At 39.7% G+C, this 21,213-nt stretch overlaps 1 protein-coding gene across 11 annotated transcripts in view; it reads left to right on the top strand.

Annotated features, from left to right (window-relative positions):
- LOC148183856 (uncharacterized) overlaps positions 1-19,018 on the top strand; it is a 71,013-nt gene extending 51,995 nt beyond the window's left edge. For 9 of the 11 annotated variants that reach the window (XR_015773107.1, XR_015773105.1, XR_015773104.1 and 6 more), the window contains one exon: positions 17,383-19,018. Coding sequence is in view for 2 of the 11 variants with exons in the window: in XM_088059022.1 (XP_087915148.1) it covers positions 17,383-17,555 (173 nt within the window). In the remaining 9 variants the exon portion in view is untranslated. Of the gene's footprint in view, positions 1-4,095; positions 4,194-12,748; positions 12,892-17,382 lie in introns of all 11 variants that reach the window. The other 2 variants (XR_015773103.1, XM_088059021.1) reach the window with 2 other exon arrangements.
- Positions 19,019-21,213: the final 2,195 nt, after the last annotated feature.

The following is a 21,213-nucleotide window of genomic DNA, read 5'->3' as shown; positions in this document are numbered from 1 at the left end:
TAAGGGTAAACCAGGGTTTACTTAACCACAGCTTAAATAATTAGCATTTGAGCGATCTTTCATAATATTTGTGAGCGTAAATATCTTACATATGTACAGGCTAATGTATAAAAAATAGATCAATGCCTGTGAAGTCCTTAGATATGTCTGCCTGCCATTAGGCGTGTAATTCAAATTGTGCCTTATTAAATTGTTACAGATTCAGTAGTACAGATCTGAAGCAATTAATTTTTTGACAATCTGAAGGGGTGGATTACTGACACACTTGTAAAAAGAATTTTAGTTGAAACATGGATTAAGACCCCTTTATAGTACTTAAACTGTCAGACAAAATTATTCAATTTTTTTTTTGTGGAGTTATTTTAGTGTGATTTAAATTCTATTAACTTTTTTTTTATGCAACCATTACCGAAAAACTCATTGTCTTCTACCTTCTCATAAATGACACTCAATTTCAGACCAGTGGTTGGTCAGGTGCAAACATAGCAGCTGCTTTATGGCCAGAGAACTGGTGATATATTATCTTGTCTTAAACCTGTGTGATTAATGATTTCAATGTGAAATCTGAATGTGGAAGTGACTGCATTTATGTGATGAGTTAGGGATCAATTTTACATTACCAATATTCAGACTGAAGTCTCTCTCCAGTCAGTGAATTTGGAGGGTAATTCAGAATAGGAGTGTACTTGAGGTCTTTGTGTCTTCCTGTGGGGGAAACTTTCCTATCCCGAAGTAGGAGGACTCAGGAGAGAAAATCAACCAAGCTTGCTAGGTGATTTAATCCTCAGTGGTGAATTTCTCCAGCTCTTGGTTTTTTGCTATAGTGTATCAGAACATGTCTGGGGATCTGGTCACACAACACTTAAAAGCTTGAACTGTAATATTGCACATGAGTTAAAATACAATTGCACTAAATCTGGGAAGAGCAATGGTAAATAGCTAGTCCTGTGTTCTAATTATGCTGCAGATCATATTCTTTGCCCGTATGCTAACTAGTAACCAGATCTGTTTCATCTGAAATGTTAGTTGCCCACTGGAGCAGCAAGTTGTTGAGTGTTTAGGGAGTTTATATCTTTGTGTTGGGCACTCTTCAATCAGACAAGGGAAAAATTATTTCATAAGACTTCAAAGTCCCCCTCAAAAAAAAAAACCCACAAAAAAACCCCCACACAAAAAAACCCACAAACCAAACCAAATAATCTAAAAATCTACCACACACAAAACCAAACAAAATTCAAAACTGACTTGACTTTTTTAGGTCATTCTGAACATACTCTTAGAGATAGTGACCAAAAACTTGGTATATCCCAACAATCAACTGTCCTGTTTGTATGACAGAATCCACCCAAACAAGCACTTGACATTTTATAAAAACAAAATTATAGTGGTTTACCCACTTGAGATAGGCAGCTGTTTTCCTGTTTAAGTTCTTCAATAAGAGATGCCTCAGACTGTCACTAGCTGCTAAAATTAATTTCCAGCACTCGGAGAGCATGGTTGTATGAATGAGGGCATTGTTGCTGGTAAGGTTGCTATGAATCTGTGCTGAAAATAACTGAGGAAATTATCTTGTCTGTCTCAGTCCTACCTCTCCTAAATTCTGGGTGTAGTAGCCTTCTGATGTATAACAGCTTATTAACAGCTCTGCTTTGTGCAGAGAGTGAAACGGGGAAAGAAATCTTGAGTGTCCGTAGCAACAGTGAGACCCAGAGGAGAAGATTCCATTAGCATTAAAAAAATGCAGTTTTTTTTAACTACTCTTTGGACTTATTTCATGCTAGGTGGCCCAAGCTGATGTTTAGAACCAAAACAGACATTTGTGTCCTTACCTGATTAAGCATTTCACTCTTCCAGGAGAAATCTTATTTAAACTTTCATTACTCTTTCAGGGTTATATGGTGTTTCTTGGTTTTCTCCAGGTTTTGTTAGATAAAGATTACTTGTTGCTTTAGACTTGTGACTTAATTATTTGTTATATTTGCTTTTCCGTTTGACCCTGACTTAAGTCAGTATTATCATTAATTCACGAATTTTACTGTTTAGATTTCTGCTGTGACTTAATTTGGTGATAGTTCTGTAACACTGCCCATCAGGTCAATAGAAATGGAGGTTGTTTCAAGCATTTCTTCAATGTCAACATCAGCTTCATTATTGTACATTTCTGAGAAGTTACTGAGGAAAACCATTTAAGGTGTGACCAGCTGAAATTGACTCAGGTCCCCTAAAATCTCCTGGAAGCCTTATATCACACCTCTCCCAGAGCAGAAAGCAAAATCTGAAGCAGATGATCTTATGGCTCCTAACCATAGGAGGAGGTTACTAACCCTGGAAGTTCTAGCAAATTCCCCTTCATATATTCCATCCCCATCCTGGTTCTGAGAAGGTATGAGCTTGTCACATTACCTTTGCGGGTCTTTGTTCAAATCAGACCCATTCTCAATTGGAAGGATTAAATCCAGCTAAGGTTTCAATGCACTCATGGTCATTGGTATGTAGAAAAGCTTTATTCAAATAATACTAATAATATTAAAATATATTTAGTGTTCTGTGTCAGGTAGAGACTTTGGCATTGCTGCTAGCTGCCTCCCTTGATACTGAAAAGGAAATGCAAGTTTTCTTTTTACTGTGGGGAAAAAAATTGAAGTTTATATTGCCATCTATCTGTGGAGTAGACAACAGAAATACTTCTAATTAGGAAAAAATCGTCAGGCAACTTTAATATATTGGTGGTTACACAAACTGGGCTGAGAGAGGAACTTCCCTTTGGCACAAACACCAAGAGCTGGTGTACCAGAGGTGGTCACTTTGGAGGTGCAGGTTGTTAGTCCTGAGCTGAGGAGCAGCTCAGCAGGACCTGCCCCACTTCCTAGTAGGCGACAATCTGGCAGAGAGACGAACTCGTCCACACCTCACTGGACAGTGGGCAGTTGTTAAAATGGTTACATTTGGGTGGGAATAGTGCTTTTTAAAGGAGAGGACAGCAGAGCAGCTGTGGGAGGGTGCAGGATAGCCGTGCTGTGGGCTGCAGGGCTGGTGCTGGCAGGGGACACTGCCAGTGTGGCCGGGCAGGATGCAGAGAGGCCTCGGGCACCCTGCCTGCCCTCTGGGGCTCTGCTCTTGTGCCACACAGGGTGTGGGTTTGCATACATCCACCAAGCTGCAAGCTCTGCTGCCTGTTTCTACCTACACTACTGATGGGTTAGAGCAACAAAAATGTCAAAGAATTTATGTCCTGTAATCAGCAGCCTCAAAATTGGCTTCCATCAAATTCCTTAGTTTTCAGGTGTCAAAACCAGCTCTTCTGGGGTCTTACCATTGACATTTTCTAGTGAAGCAGGGATTTCCTTTGAAATACTTCTCAGCTGCTTCAAATAGGACAGTGCTTATTGATTGCATGCCTGTAAAGACAGGCATTTGTTTCCTCTTCCACCTTTCCACTAGGGGAGATTTATTTCATGTATGAAAAGATCAGCAGGAGCAGGAAAAGAGACGTATGAGGCAGGGAATTCCTGTGGAAGATTAGGTAGTTACTTATGTAATTTAAATTAGTCTTGCAATAAATTTGTACAGGAAACTAATTAAGAAACCTAGCTTTTATGGAAAAGGAATTGATTTTCATTGTGCTTTTTATTGTTCATTTCACTCATAGTTTTCCTTTTTCCTCTTTTTTTTTTAACCTGTATAGGATTAATTTCTAATTAATTCAAGCTCTGCATAGATTGATTAGTGACTTTTAATCTTTGTACTCTTCTCCCTGTACATCTGAGACTTGTTAGATCTTTTTAATTTTTTAAGAAATATGCTGCTTACCAGTTTCCTTTCTGCTACCACCAGTCATGGCACTGTACAAAACTGGAAGTTACTGTAATCACTGAGTTCAGGTTTCTGCATAATGGCCTGGCCTGTATGTAGAACAGCATTTGGAGTTGTATTTGTACTCAATTACTCAGTGGGTTAGAGAACAGAATTCTGTAACAATATCACTAGTCAGGTAATCTAGGAAAAAAAAAGGAATAAACATAATACTATATATCAATTTTCTTGTTTATTAAATTCCTACTTTCTCTTATGAGTACCTTTTTAATTTCCCTGCAGAAGTTCAATATATTAAAAAAAAAGAAAAAAATTGTTTTCAAGACCGTGAAATTATAGAGCAACTCTGGTAAAGCAGAAGCAGGAGTAACATTATAAAGGTAAGGGTTAATTTTTTTTTTCTTTGAACACATAACACATTCCTTCAAAGTTATCCTGCTCTCCCTGTGACTACAGCACTCCTATTGAAATCAACTGGAGTTTAATACAAGCAGATACTGTTGAATAGAACCTGTGTGATGATCAGGGAAGAGCATTTAACTCTTGCTACTTAGCAACTGAGAAAATAAAAATTATGTAGGGGAAACTCCACTTGTATTCACAGCTGGCAAGAGCAGCTTTACATGCACTCTATGGCCTGATTCTGTTTCCAGGGTAAAGAACAGATACAACATTGAGCTCCAATGATCCAATTTAAATGAGGGCTTATAATATCAAAAAGCCCCCTCAGGAAATGGCAGGAGTGCAGAGGCAGGTGTGGCTGGAGTGTAAAACATGTCATCCTATTGGAAGGGAATCTAATTACCTTTCCCAGACAAGAGGAAGCCCTGAAGTCTGCTCGTCTGCACTTTTATATCTGATTCTTTAAAAGCCGGTGGGGGCAATATTACCTTAATATTTTTAGTGACCACTTTATCCCAGCAGACCTTATACTAGATCAGACATCATTAATCTGAGTTACTCAGGCTTTTCAAAAGATTGAGCATAAAACCAGCAGAAAAGTATAAAACCAGCAGAAACGCAGTGTGTGCCATGCTTGGCTGGGTAGAACTGTGTTCTGCCTGCTGCAGGTCAGACTGGTACCTCAGCAGCACCAGCCCTGCAGCCCTGTACTTGGGAACCAGCCCTGTGCACCTCCTGCAGAGTAGTAGAGAAAGCAGCATCACTGAAATTCACACAAAATGTCAAGTTACTCTGCAAATCTTATGAAAGGTGGGTGTGTAGAGGGCCCTGTGCCCAAGAGGTAATCAGGGCAGGGCCTCTGACTACAGACTTCATGAAGGTTGTAGGGGTTTTTTAGTTATCTTTGGAAATTGAATTGAAGTCCCTGTGCTGTACCTGGATTGGAAATGCACCGGTTCTCATGCCAGGAAATATTTTAATGATGGGTTTTGACCCATGTGTTTTTGTACTTTGAATATATGTGGTGGTAATTGCCTAGCAAGCAAATCGTGGAAAACCATGGGTGGTGTGTGTGACATGTCACAAGAGCCTACAGTTGGGCTAATTAGTGCTAACAAGAGAATTTTCCTCATCCTGTGCTACCTGCAGGCTTGTGCTTCCCATATTGGGTTGACACTGAAAGGAAGGAAAACAAACCTTTAGGGGATGTAATTGTGGTGGGAAACTCCAAATATTTTCATCCCTTGTGTTCAGTGGGTCTCTGACCCTCTATGCTGTTACCACCCTTTGTTGGCTGTCACTAAATGGCAGTGGAGCTGTTTCCTTTTTTCACATTCCGGCATGTTTTAGTAATGGACAGTAATAGAATTCTCCGTCCAAAGAAAGAAGGAAAACAAACATTGTCTTAGCTGCTGCTGGAGGTTATAGGCAAAACATTGTTTCCTTATCACTTGATAGAAACAAATCTGGCAAAATATTGATGTGCATGTTGCTTTACATCTATCTTTGTCATTATTCATAGCTACCCCCACCCATAATGCTGAATTTCCCCAAGTGCCATCTGTCACTATCGTCTGTGATTAAAAAAGAATAATTAGAAATTGGTTGCAAGATTATGTACAGCATCTGTGGGTGCAGTAGCTGTGATAAAACCGTCCTTGCTATTAATTTTGATTGCAAAATCCTACAATGGGTAGAAGAATAATCTTCCTCCCATCATAGCAGCAGATAGCTGAATTAATGAACATAAGATACACCTGCACATAAAATACATGTCAATGTACATGGGTATTTAAGATCTGCTTTATTCTTGCAGGTTTTTTTTGTTTCATTAATATACAGTAAAATTCAAGAGGCCTTCATTAAGTCTGTAATTCAATGGCAGATTGGCCTACTGTGGAAAAAATTCAGAATGCCATAGCTTTTATTAGCACTTTAAAAATTGCACCAAATGAAAATTGACAATTTTTGCATTTTCTTTCTGAAAATACAAAGATGCTCATTATGATTTTTCTGCTCCCTATTTATCACACATATATCAACTCCTATGTGATTCAGTTCTTCCTTTAATATGGAAAGAAGACTTGAGAAAAAAAAATCTCGAATTTTTGAGTATATTATTTTAAATGTGTGTATGATCTTTTAATGAAGAAATCTTTTCCTTTGCACTGAAGGAGCTGGAATGGAAAGAGAAGAGTTATAGTACCATCTCTGACAATATATGAGTGTAAGCTTTACTGTATTTTTAGACCAGATCCTAATGATTAAGTAGTCAGTCTCATCAAGTGGCTGTGCCATAACTTCTAATAATGTAGATATAATCTATACTTTTTAAGAAAAACAGAAACATAAGGGTATCTACTTCATTAAAAAAAATAATGCTGTTTACAGAAGTTTTCACATATCTCTTGTAGCAGTGGATCTCATACTCGTAGACCTCACATTGACAAAAATGTGATTATCAAATTACTTTGAAAAAAATTTAATGGTGGTGGTCTGCTCTTGGTCTAAATGTTACTTAGTCCCTTTGGTTTCTGAATAAATTCTGCTGTGAATAAAAGTGGGTGGTCATACATAAAGGTATCTAAACCTATAATTCTTTATAATGTATAGAACCAAATGTGTACCTGCTCTTTCTGGAATAAAGACAGTGGTGCAGATTTCAGAATTAGCAGGTGTAAGAATTGAGGACATGAACCTCTTACTGATGCCCTTATTACTTCATAGATTAAATCAAAAATACTTAACTCTGAGCCGTTCTCAATTTCATCTGTATCCTGGGCTAAAGTGTCATAAAAAAGGATATTTTTTTCCTCCTATTAAATCATCTCAGGATACCACAGGAAAGTCTAATGTTTTATAAGAACTGAAATAAAAACTTAGTGTACATTTTTCCCATAAAATAAAAGGTACACAAAGATGATTAATTCCAAAAACCTTGGAGTGTTGCACTGTGTGCAAATAATATTTGCTTGAGCACCTAAAAGTGGTGTAACAGTAGACATAGGTTAACTCTAGCAAACTTTGGAAGCAACTTTCCAATAGGTTTTTTCACCAGGAAAACCTATTTAACTTCTGAAAAGTAAGTTAAGTGAGCTTGGGAAAATATTAAATATTATGGTTCATTAGCTGCTTCAGTTTGTGTTGCTAAGTCATAAACAGGTGTATGTAGTTTTAGACCTTTATTCAAGTAATTAGAGCATGCATGCCAAATTGCAATGTATTTCATTAAAAAAAATCAGTTCTATCTTCAAGTGATCTTTTTGTTTGGAAGTAAAAGTTTATATTGGCTATAAAATGAGCCCAGATTTAGTGTTGTCATTTATCAGACTCATTAGCCCAGGAGCAGTAATCCTGTGAAACATTGCTGCAGGTACAGCAGCCTCTTACAGTCAAACCCAAACCAAACTCTGGGAAAGTGCTACTGTTGGGTGAGAACCTTGAGTCTGCAGCCACCTCCAGGGCCAAAGGAATTTTGACTTCAACAGGTCAGAGGAGGGATGTGCCGGTACTTTGGATTCAAGAGAGTTTTCCAGCTCCAGAGAGGAAAGGCTGAATTTAAATGACTAACTGCTGGATATCCCTAGAGAGGAGCTATCATGGGAAGTAATGAGCCACAGAGGAATTTGGGAATTCAGTTTGTGATGTGTAATAGGGATGACTGTGAGGTTGGGCCGAGGCAGGGATGTAACTCGTGTTTGCTGCCAGGAGCCCTTATCAACATTCAGATGTGATGAAAAGTGCTGTTACCTCTTATTTCTTTTTCTTTTAACCTTCTAGTTCTGAAGGCTCCTTAGCTTTCTCCTTGTTCTTTATTAGCTTAGCTAATGGCGTTTGAATGAATGGGGGTCAGTAATGATGGGGTTTGAAATGTCTTGCAAGGTTAGGCTTCTTTTCAGAAGGTAGAGGCTGTAAGACATATCCCCATAGCAGGGAGTTCTCCTTCAAAATAAGTTGGATTTTTATGGTGGTGTTTGAGCTCTGTCATTGTACGTGAGAGCACATGGACCTGCCATTTCCTGGGAGTTTAGAGTCCCAACTCTGTACGAGAGAGATTCAAAGTCTTCTCTGACTTGAATAATTCTACCATGAAAGTAACACAGCTGTGTTTGAAAATAGGCCAGATGAAGAGTGACACTTTTTCCCTTTATTCTTTCCTCCCCAATGTGTTTCCCAAGGCAGAACAGGGAAGGGCTGGTTTGCAGCAGGCAGCTGAGGACAAATGGGGCTTGGCTGGTACAAACCTTGTAGCAGTTCTGGGTAACCCAGCCAGACCCCATAACCTCAAGTCTTTGTGTAGGATTAGAGGGGGGATTTCCGTATTATAAAACGAAACAGGCTTGGTGAATCTAAAAAAAACAAAACCTATCAATAAGATTTCAAGAATAATAACAGTGGTTGTAAATGTTTCTTCCCTTAAAAAAAAAATGCTTTAATATAAAACTGTCTCCATAATGTTAAAATTAGCTGTAACACCTTTCAATTATCAGTCCTAAGTGATTTTAAAGTTCCAATTGACTATAATAATACTTGTTAACTATATGAAAGTACTTAATTTTAAATTAAAAATTACTGCCTCTGAAAAAGCAAAATTATTTTCTTGTTTTTAGCACTCTAATGTAATGTCTTTCCAAGTTTTCTTTGATTTTGTGTAGTTTAAGCAACAAGTAAGCAGCTTTAATGCTGATTTGTTTTCAATGCTAGGTCTGTCTGTAAATTAGGACTAAATGTAAATCAGAAATACAGTAATATAATTGTCACATAAAAGATTTTATAGTCAATAAAAAAGAGCACAGCTGTGAAATATGGGAACTATTTTAGAAGGTTTTTCCTTTGAGAGGAGCAGAGGCTGATATAGATGGGAGAAGCGAGTGCTTCCTCAATCCCCTGAGTAACCACATCAGGAGTAGCCCTGTTGCTCACTTTTCAAAGTGAGCCCACATATGTAAAGTGAGATCTGTTGAGCTGCACTGACTCTGCTGTATCTATATCAAGACTGCAATTTTTGCTTCATTTTTAGGCTGTTGGCATTTTCACATTATAGCAGCACACATTGAAAGAGCACTCGGTGTGCTTCATGTGCTCTTTTTCAATGTCATCCTTAGGTGAATGCATGGGATCTGGAGGTGGTGGGCCTGTGACCAGTGTGGCCCAGTTAAACAGAACTTTTCTCACTGTGTGGGATGGAGATGCACATTTCCCATCAGTGCCAGCTCTGGGGCTGGCCTGGGAATGAGTGTATCTGCTCCTGAGCTTTACTAATGCTTGGTCTCATATATTTGTGTATGGCAAAGCCAGTTAAGAGCCTTTACAGGTCGCATTGTGGATCATACTCAGCATGTGCAGGCTCTGAGCTCAGAGCAGGACAAGCCCCATTGCTTTTAAGGCTTCTCATCATGCAGCATGCCAGGACAATGGCTCTGTGGGGAAAATGGCTCCATGTTTGGCAACACACAAGACATAAAGCAGGAGCGGGATGCATTTCAAAGAGACTTTCTGCTTAATGTTTATTTGAAACCCACAGACTCACTTAATCAAAAAAGGAAAAGTGAATTGAATAGGATCAGTGTTCATGGAGCAAGTAATTAACTATTGGTTTTCTGACAAGATCAAACTTGATGGCCAAAACCTTTGAATAGCAGCAGAAAAAGAAACTGACTTGATTAATTGAACCTCAGGAGTGCCTTCCTCATCGCTGTTACTGTCAGGGAGATGGGAGTCAAGGTGGGCAGGAAGAAGCAGCAGGGATGCAATACTGCTCCTCAGAGAGCAGGGACTTGATTTCAGGAAAGATTGGGAATGCAGTGAGGGCATTCCCATAGAGGAACTTTAAACCTGCTAAGGGAGAAGCTTGAGAAACAGACCCAAAAAACCACATTTTGCCACGACTGTTCTTTTGATTATCCATCATGTTCCATATCAAATAATGCTAATAAATTAGCCAGAGCAGGGGGCTGCAGCCAGTGGCTGCTCTGACCCCCTGGGCAGAGGCTGTTTTGGGAGATGTTACTGGTGCTGCTTCTGCTCCCTCTACCCTTTCCTATGCACAACTCTCAGGACAATTTTTTCCAAAATTATTTTTCATCCCTTATTAGTAAAAAGAAAGCTTTTGAATATAACAATTTTGTAATATAACTTTTAATTTTTCTCATCCACCTTCCTTTGCTCTATGAATGAGAACTTTTAAGTTTAAAAGCAGTAAATTAAAAAAAAATAATTTGTACTCCTGATATTTGCTTAAATAGGTTTCTAAAAATACAGTACCAACTAGTAATATGTTTTTTGAATAAAGTTAGTCACAATTCTCTAAAGTTAATATCTTTTTCTGGGATTCCCTGCTATAATTCAAAATTTTATTTCATTTAATTTTTCCTTTGCATAATGTTTCCAGATGTGCTCTGGTCTCACACTTGTGCTGAAGTTCAAGGCAAGAATACCAGTCAGGCAGGACAGGAATCACCCTGGACATGTGTGTCCCCACCCCTGTAGCCACAACAGCACCCTGGTGGCTGCTTTCTCCACCTGCATGTTTTTCAGCATCTGCCCTTTGTGGCTCTCCAGTGGCTGCACTGTCACTTTATTCCCTGTGAAGTTTGGTCTTAACACATCAGTGAAGCTAAGAGAGTTTTATTCCCTGCTAGAAAAATGTTCACTCTGGCAACCGTTAGGGAAACTGAAATTAGTGAATGCATTTGATGTCCCCACTCAACTGCTGTTTCTTGGGATGTTCCTTTTCTGTTTCATGAGGGCCATATCCTGCAACTGGGTCTGCTGTGGTGTGCATACCAATATACTCATTATGTATATCCTTTTCTATATGTTTGTATGTGTTGCTAACAAACCTTATTTGCTCTATATGTTTTGGTTTTAAATATGACAGAAGAGAGAGAGCGTGACAATTCTTGTAACCTTTGGCAGCTACTCAGTGTGTCTAATTTTTGCTAATAAGCTGGATTACAGAAAGCAAAATTTAACATTCGGTTGTGAACAAACTAAAAATGTTGTCTTCTCATTGGTAAGGCCCACTTTATAGAGGCTGTACCTTGAGTGTCTCTACAGTTGAAGTCCACACACAATAAGCTCTTTTGTGTCCAATCTGGCTGAAATGCATTGAAAAAGTTGTATTCCTTTTCTGGTTCATTAACCAATGGAATAAAAGGTTGCTGTTTATAGCATAAGTTTAATACTCAGTTTCTTCTTGGCAAATTGGTGATGAGATGAGGAAGGAGCAGCCCTTCCTTTGAGCTCTTGCTAAAGCAAAGAATCAGTTATAGACACCTCTCCTCCAGGTTTAGAGCTTCCTCAAAGTGATGGGGCAGCAATATAGGGCTAAATGTGAAATCAGAATAAGTATTTAATAGTTTGTACATAACCTGGTATCTAATACATGATTAGTGGTGAAACAGAATTTTTGGATATTGTCTTCTGTATGTTCTTGTACAAGATTATAGAAACCCTAGAGCCAGTTAAACATCAGTCAGCCCACATCACCATATCATCTCTTCTACCCATAAAATCTGTAAATTATTACAACACTGGGAGTTACAGTGTACAGGGGTCAAACTAATCGGGAATCATACAGGCAGCCAGGCTGAGAGAAGCATCCCTGCTACCTCCTGCCCCTGGAGCAGCTGCTCCTTGCCCTCCACACTTGTTTATTCTATAGTCCATATATCTCATGCATGGTTCACTGATCCTTGCAGCCAGGAGTGAAAAGACACTTTGGAGAAGTCCCATTTTTTCTTCAGGTGCACAAGGCCTGCAGCAATCCTTAGGATTTTATCCTGCCCATTGGCTGCTATGCTTCATGTAGAATTCTATGGGTTTCTTGTGGCAGGCATGTTGTTTCTCAAGTAGTAACCCAAACTCATAATTTAATCTTGTCTTGCTCATGACTGTCCCCTTGTTTCTCTAACAGGACAGATGCAAGAGACGTGTGTTGTTTCAGACACAGATATTTTAGCTGTGCTATGTAAACATAACTATATTTAGTAAGTTAATGTTGCTATAAAATCTGTGTTCTCATTTTTCTAATGTTTGAGCTGAAAATGTGATTAAATTATATATCTTTGCACTTAAAGTGTGTGTAAAAATTAAAAGCCACTGCTCTTTAGAAGCAAATATCAGTCCACTTTATCTTCCTGATGTACTGTAAACTGCACACACAGAAGAGGTTAGTAGCTGAATGGGGAATGATTATGAAGATGAATGAGTGGCCGGGAGACAGAGTCAGTTTAATGAGCTGAGCAGTAAGGAGGCTGTAATTTTTATAGATTAGCACTGAACTTGTCACTTACTGGCTGATACAACAACTTAGTTTCAGAATTACAGTATGTCAAAAATGAGCTCAACAAGCTCAAAACCAGTGGCAATCTGATTATCCCCCATGTAATCCAAATTACAAGTTCTCCTGTATCTGTATTACCTCTTCCTAATGTTTTATCTGTCACAGGTAAGAAGCAGAGCCCAGGAAAGTGCACAATTACTTTTGTGTCAGATAATTATTTTAAAATTCCTTTTCCTTCACCTGTAGTGACAGCACCTCTGAGCAGCTTCCCATCCCCAGGCTCTCTTGTGCTCAGTCAGCTCAGCACCTCAACAGATGCCACCCCTGAGGGAAGCAGCAATGTGGGAAACAAAATGGTGAATGCCCAGGAGACCACCACATTCCTAGAGGTGCTTATACAGTGCTTTCTTTTGTTACCATCGTTTTGTGTTCTTGTGCTAGTCTTTAGCAACCTTCTAACACTCTGTGGGTTTGTCATGAGGATTTTTTGGGATGTTCCCAGTACAAGAGTACCTTTCTGTGCACTGGTTTGGAGGCAGAAGTTTGTTATGCCATACTACATTATCATAACCTGCTTGTTTTAGTGTCCCCAAGAAACCCTGCCTCCTGGTGGCATTGGGTGCCTAGTGCCTTAACTGACCACAGGGACTGCTCAGGTCGGTTCTTGCCATAGTTCTGCTTGGTACACATGAGCAGAGGGCCTGGTTCCTGATAGAAAAGTCAGGAGCAGGACAAACACCTAGGCTGGTTTGTTTTTTACAAACTGAGCAAAAGCTGTGAGCTCTCAGTCTGGCACCATTCCCAGAAGTGTTATTTTATAGGCATGATACTTTTGATGATGGCATTGCTTCTGGAGTAGCATACAAGGGATAATTATTGTTCCATGAAAAGATGAGAGTGTTGATTTCTCTCCCTCATAATTCACTCAGGCTGATTTGTTGGAAGAAGCATTTTGGTTTTAGACAGTTTTGGGACAAGGGGGAAGGCCACATTTGGGTTTAAGGTAACAGGCATCTGTAATTTTGGAGATGGCTTTTGTGGTCAGCTGTAGATGAGACTGTTGGGACTCTTTCGGGTGACCTGAATCCACTTAGAGCCAAGTCCAGGTCAAGAAATGGTGCTCTAGTTCTCTGTTCTGTTTCCCAGCACTTTACAAAGAGATGTACATTAGCAGTGTGAAGGTTTTCATGCACCATTGTAAGATTTTGCTACTTGTGTCTGCTCTCAAGCCCTTCTCTTGGGTAGTTTACCTTTCCAATGAACACAAACTTTGTCCCAAAAGCTAAGTTTTCTCTTGATATTTACAGTGTGAATGTGCAGCAAAAGCAGCAAAACCTGCTTGACCTGATAATTAGCTCTTCTTTCCTTAGCCACTCACCTGCCATTTCACGTAGGAACAATTTTTACCCTATTTCCTTTTCTACCCATTAAATGAGAGCAGTGATTTTGCCTTCCTTTGCCCAGCCCTCTGAGACTTTTCATCCACCACAGGATATTATGTAGGCACTATTACCACCGTGCACCATACAGATAAATTACTTCACTTGTATCAAATGCACTAACTCAGAAAAGCTATTTTTAAAATAAAATTGTCTTGCACTAGATAAATGAGCTTCTTGATCAAACAGTTTTACTGGCAGTTGTCAATGACCAATGCAAGATGGCTCCAGCTGCCCTCAGACCCAAGTCCTGCCACTCTTACCCCCTACACTCACCCTAACTGTTCAATTTGTCTTCTGCTGATGGAGCATGCTAAAATTAGAATTCTCATAAGGGGTGGCTCCTCATGAATGTGCAGAAGTTACTACATGGCTCTTGACAGCTTACACCAGCAGTACTTTTTAAATAATAGTTTTCCCATGTGCTTACTGAGCCTTAGTTAAGTAACAATGTTAATCTGTTAACTGAGGACCTGAACAGAAAAGTCTGATTTCTTTTTGTCTATGTGTAATCTTTTAAAATGTAAGTTCCTATTTTTAAAATGATTCATTAAAAAAAAAACCTAACCCAAAAGAACCCACCACATATTGACCTTTTAAAACCACTGTATGCCAGACCATCTTAAGAGATTTGGCACTGACGTTTTTTTCATAATGGAAGATTCATTAAGGTCAGTTAAAAATTTGCTGCAATAAATACAGAAGAATTAAGAGCTCATCAGCATTACCACAGCGTAATGTTCAGCGGATTGAATTATGTACTTAGAAAGATGAATCTGTGGCAATTGGCAAGCTTCAAGAGGAAAGCTGCATGGGAGCACGGACACGTGCATGCACATGTATGAGAGAAATGGCAGAGGAAATGAGGGGGGAGAAAAAGGAATTTTGAAAAGCAAACCATTTTTTTTCTAACCCAGTAATATTTAGAGAAGACATAATAAATACGTGCTTGTACTCTTGCTCAGTGCCTTGTAATCAATGTTTCTGGTGGTAAACGCTGTGGTGTGACTAAGTATCTGTCCTGCTCTCCTCCCTGTGTGGGTGGACGCTGTCTTTTGAGCCATATTTTGTGTAAACAGCAGTATTGATCATGATTGATGATGAGCCCGAGAGGGTCAGCCCTTTGCCTGCCCCCTGGAGTAATTGGGCTGCAGTTTGTTAAACAGTAAGAGAAAAGATATTAAAAATGAAGAAATGCACTAAGTGGGTGTGAGCTGTGTTCCCAGCTGCTCATAACATCTATTCAGTAATACAGGGAGCATCAATCTAATTCTCCACACAGGGTAGGAGCATAGCAAGTCAAAAGACTTTAACAGGCGGTCCTCGCCAGCAAGATACAATGTTCAATTTAAGGAAAGATTGAAAAACATCAGTCTTCCCTTAAAACAATTTGTACAGAATAAATTTGGCACTTGCCAGCTATTCCCACAGAGAGAAACTAATAGGACAAAGAAAATCATGTAACATGATTTAGGATTCCCAGGATGGGATTACTTGTAATAAAACAGGAGGGAGGCGGGAGAAGGAAGAAGAACTGACAGTAAGCTTCATGTTAATTCAGAATGCTCTCAAACCCCTGGAAATTCAGGGCTGAGGGTACTGGACACATCTCAGCATCAAGATTCAGTCTGAATGCAGGTTCAGCACAGTTGCAGATACCGGCTCTGAGTGCCTCAGCTGGAGCTGCTGGGTGCAAGTTCTGTTAAAAACCTGTCCCCTAGGGCTTGTGTATCCTACAAAATAATCCTCTGATGAAAACTGGTGTCAGGTGCTGAACTAGTGCCTCACATATCTTCCCTTTTCTCTTTCCTTCTGGCAAAACCATTTACAGGACATGTTCAGCTGAATCTATGCTGACTTCCCATATTAGTAATAATAAAAAAAATTCTCTGAAGCTTTAAACTAGATTCTGCTGTAGGTCACTTTCCCCAGACATCTTTGGGGGATCTGAGCTGTATTATGGATGGAGATAGTGATGCTGGAAGGCATTTAACTGGCAAAGGCAGCATGGTGCTCTAATAAAGCCTGGTACCAAAGATCTGCTGGTTAGAGTACAGAGAGGAAGCTACCCTCAGAACTAAAGGTAATGAATTAATTTAGAAGATCTCATTGGTGTGGGTCTGTAACAAGTTCCAAAGTCCCACAGGGCAGGAAGACAAAACTTCTTCTCTTTCACAAGTTGCATGTCATTACCGGGCCTCTCGCAAGTGCAGAACTCAGAAAGAAAAGATGAAATTTAGTTTTCTCACCATAAAATCATTAGTGTCCACTGGATTTAAAGTCTCTGCCCTCAGATTAGCTGTGCTCTGTGTGGCTGAGGAGCTGAATCCTACTGTGCCTTACAATAAAAAGACTTAATCTATATTCTTTGAGAGCTCTATTGTAACTAAAATATATTGCTCTTATTCTAATTTTAGTATGGTTTTTAGTAGGTGAGACTAGAGGTTTCCAGAAACAGTTTTTCTCACCAAAACAATATTCTGCATACACTAAATGACATTTGCACATTACTGAAAAAAAATCCTAAGGTCTTTTTAATACCATAAAATAAATTTTCTTCCTTTAATTTTGTTCTTTAAATTGCAGTGTTTTAAATAAACAGCTATGAAGTTGTCATTTTCTCAAGGCTAATGATGATGTGGGAAAACAGAGTAGAAAACATTCCAGGGGTGATGTGCAGCTCTTAATGGTGTATTTCCATTCTCCCACACAGTGGGCAGTGGTGATATTTTGATTACTGTCCCATGGAAGGCACACTGAAAAGAAAATGGGTCCTCATGGAATATGTTGGAGCTCTTGTGGTTAGAATGGAAGCTTCAGACAAAGTTTCTTAGAAAAAACCTGCTGTTGTGTCATGAGGTGCAATCTTCTTGCTTTCTAAACTCCTCAGAATACTGCTGGATCCAACATTAGCCCCAGGCTTGGTCAACAGCTTGTCTAGAGGGCTATATAGATGTAATTGAACCTTTATACAACCTTGTCCTGCAAGATTAAGTATGGAAATGTAAAATATGCATATAAAATGCATGATTTATTTTGTGTGTCATAAAGATTAAAAGACTGTGATCAGAATTATTTACTGTGTAGTATAGACAGAGCACTATACTAGCAGCTATACCTATTTTTTAAAGCAAGATTTAAACAATTATATTGGTGAAATAATTATTAATTGGAAATTGAAGTTACTCATCCTTATCAATGACTGTGGACAAATGTCTTTCACTCAGCCTAAAGGAGCAACCTTGAGGGTTGTCCACACGTGGGAGGAATGTCCACATGCGCTCCTAGAGGCGGGTGTCTTACAAGTCCCTGCCCTTAAAAAGTGAGACACTCTATTGTATGAACTGCTTGTCTGTCAGTCATAGGGTTCCAGACTAGCTCTGTCAGCTCTGCAGCTTTAGATAAGTTATCAATTCTATCATTTGTTGGCTCCTTTGACAGGAACTCTGCCACATCCTCGCCAGTGCCTGTGTCTGCCAGGAACCATCCTTCTTCACATCCTCAGGATGTTTAAGATTGGGATTGATGGATCAGGCTGGTCTCAGCATTCTTCACCACCAAGCTGTGTGATCCACACCCCTTCTCCATCTGTTGCTGATAACTTTTGGAGATAATGTCAAGTCTGAACTGCTTTGCTCCTGCTTTAGGCAGTGCACCCTGAAGAATGCCTTTATGTACATAGTGCATGTAATGCTGAATCTAACACTGTACAAAATGTTCTTTACCTAGAAGAGCTCCCCTGCCCTAACTGCCCCCAGCTCCTGACTGACACACTGCTGATACACCCTGTCCCACAGAGTCAGCTGCTTGATTAATCTGTGGATGAAGTTGGTTGTGTGTTAAGTCCTTAAGGAAGGAGCTGTGTTTGTTCAACTCTTACATGCTGACCTTTGTAGTCAACTCCATCAACAAGTCACTTGTAACTCTGAGTACACAAAATGCAGATCTTATTTGAGCTCAGAATCTGCAAGCTACTTGTAAAGTTTATTGGGACTAAATCTTAAGCTACCTAAAGCCAAACTCAGCTTTATGCTCTTTGACCTCTTTGTTATTTATAGAAATGCTGGAGTCTGGCCAGATGGTGTCCACAGAACCAAGTAGTTTCTGTGTTCCTGAGCTGAAGTGTCTGATGGAAATGAGGAGGAGCCAGCTCCATCCTACCTGTGTTGTGCACCCATTAGAGCTCCTGTAGCCCTCCTTTCCACGCAGCTCCTCCTGCACAGGACTTAGAGTTGTTGCACTACCTGCATGCTGTGGGAACTTCCACAAGCCTTCTGTACAGGAGCCTTTTTTCCTGTCTGAATAAAATATGGATGGGGCATCACTTGTGAAGACATTTGCCTTTGGGTCCGATTTCATAAAATAATAGGAGGAGGAGGGTCCATTCTTTACATTAATGCTGCTATTTAAGGCTTCCTGGAACACAAGAAATCTGCTGTTCTGAAGCTGAGATGAGGGAAAGGAGCATATGTGCTGTGATCATTTGTATTTATAGACAGACATTTCATTACTGGTACTGGAGCATTAAGTTCTCCTTCAAGGCATACTCAACCTCAAGGTAAGAACAAGAGGTCCCATTAGAATTAATGCAACTCAGCCTCAAACCCAGCTGTGAGTATAGACTCAGAGCCTGAAATAAGAGTTTGGATCTAAGTTTGACATGTAAATTTATTTTTCACTAGCTTTAAAATCTGCCTATGTATTGATATAATGACTTTCAATATGGGATCCTTGGACAACCTTTCTCTAGAGCCTGTGAAAGGAATAAAGACCATATATCCAGCTCCTTATTTATGTGCAATACATCAATCTGCAAGTGTGACAGCTTCAGTGAATGCTTAGATCAATAAAGCATGAAAGCAACAAAAATTATTTCACTTAATAATGAAAAAAATGCCAGTTTACAAGGAACAAATTATAAACTTAAAGATCGCCTTTAGGGATATCATCCCTGTTCCATAAGTAAGGCAGATTTGTAGTGCTTTCAGGAGAGATTTAGAATATCTAATGGTCAAGTACCATTTACTCTTGGTCAATGTGTTTTACAGTGTGCTGAAATACATACAATTTTATCATGCTTTTTGCTTCCTTTTGCCTAATACACTGAGATGAACTAGCAAAGCAGACTCCATTTGGATGCATTAGTCGCACAGTAAGGTAATCAGATAGTTAGAAATGTAATCATAAACTTGCCTCAGTAGAGCAACTTTACTTTTTTCCCAGCAATGCCCCTGTTGGAATAAAACCTGTAGTCAGGAGGAGAAGGGTGATTAACAAGTTGGGTTTTTTTTAATATTATGTAATTACTGCCTGGTTCAGATTACTAAAATGATGATGATGATAGTAGTAATATGATTAAAGAAAAGTAATTAGTCTGAAGTAAACAAACCTATCCTGTTTTCTGCTGCCTCCCTTCCCCTAAAATAGCCAGCCAGGGTCTAGTCCTTGGAGAGAGGTTGCTACTCCAGGCAAAGGCAAAGAAGAAAAGTGAGGTGATCTCTGTTTTCCCATACTCAGTTCTCCCGGAATTTGCCTGCAGGCATGAGCAGGAGCCTCCCTCCCTGCGCTGGTGGGTGCCCCACCGGTGTCCCCAGCAGTGAGGCTGGTGGGACAGAGGTGGCACCAGTGTGGGGGCTCAGGCAGTGACTGCAGGAGGCACCGAGAGCAGAACAAGGTGCTGCTGCCCAGGGACTGTCTGAAGTTTAAGGCCTATGCAAAGACCCTTTGTGCTTTTAATGAATGAGGCCAGGCTTTACATTTGTGTTCAGCCAGTAATTAGCAAAAGAGTGGATTATGAAATGTTCCCTGGCACAATTGCCAAGGCCTAGTCTGATGTCTGGAAAGGTTTTAAAGACAAGATTAATGAGCTAAATGTGCTGTAAGATCACATTTAAGCTAAGAGAAGCTAAAAACTTAGGGCAGGTGCTGGTTAATTACTCTCAGTGGAATATGGTGGGGATGACAATGATAATGGCAGTCTGAATGGGCTGACAAATCTTGCTACTAGGCAGAGAAAATTATGATAAATGTCTGCATAAAGATTTGAGTTTAAACTCTTGCCAACTTCTCATCGCAAGTGCATTCTCAAGAGGTCCAAGAATTCAGAGGCTTCTTGCCCAGTTACTCTATGCTGAACTTGTTCTTTGTTTTTAATTTCATATTTCAACATTTTTTGTCTTTCTGTGGCTTCTTTTGATGATGGAATGGCTGTGAAGTACAGTAGTTCCTTTGTAGTGAAGAGTATTTAAGCACAAAATGTGTGAAACTTCTCTTTCTGTTTGTTGCAAGTATGAGTTTATGTGAATAAATTTTGTGATGTTTCTGTATTTTGATTTGAGGTGTGGAGGCTTAGATTTAATAGTGAGGAGTTGTTAAGATGAATTTGTGCAGGGAGATGTGTGCTGCAGCCTGAGCAGGGAGCAACCACACATGCCAGGGAGCTCAGCAGCACAGCCACCACTGGGGCTGCTTTGCAAGTCCCCAACAGGCAGCCAAACCAGAATCCAGAATCTCACCCAAGCCCCCATTATTGGTGCCCTAGGTAGGGGTGAGCATCCTCCTCCATTCAGTGAACATTGGTCAGCATACAGTTTCCTGGAAAATATTGATTACTGTGTACTGCAGAATTTTTTGTAAAGATTATCGAGGTCTCGCAGATACTGTGGGCGTGATAAAAGACCTGAGCTTTGAAATTGGATGTGAATGCACCAAGGAAAAGATGGATGTATCCTAAGAGGATTGTGACTTAAAGGGATGAAGTTATCCTTGTTATATCCTATTCTTTACATGACTAGAGCTGCAAAGCAAAGGATGATATTTTTTAAAATGTTGAAGTGACTTTAGACTCCTCGTTTGATTCTCACAAATTACTTTAGCTACTCTTGTCCTTACGTGCTTCAGCCTTCCAACTATGATGAAGTTTAAAGGGAGTAAGCAGTGGAAATAAAGCTGTGATAAAAGCCACCACTCCAGCTAAAGCTGCTCTTATCCTTTTCAAGTCCTGGCAATACTAATGCCAACCTAAATGTGCTAGGTGTGGTAAAAGAGGGAGCTGATTTCACTCCTTCTCAGGGCAGAGTGTGACAATCATCCCTTTATACTTTGTGTTATGGAAGCAACCAGGTGCTTCTCTCTTCTATCTGTGCTGTAGGTCAGGTGCAGATTTGATTTCACTGCTAAGAAGCTCTCATTATTCAGAAAAACTCATACTTTGAAATGTTTTTAAAAGCATTACAACCTCCCCTTTAGTTTTACTGGGAGGAGACATTGAAG

The sequence above is a fragment of the Pseudopodoces humilis genome, chromosome 8, assembly GCF_049639895.1.
Source record: "Pseudopodoces humilis isolate 2021_Gansu_Grassland_sample_001 chromosome 8, ASM4963989v1, whole genome shotgun sequence".
Lineage (NCBI taxonomy): Eukaryota > Metazoa > Chordata > Aves > Passeriformes > Paridae > Pseudopodoces > Pseudopodoces humilis.
This window is presented reverse-complemented; position numbering and strand designations above follow the sequence as displayed.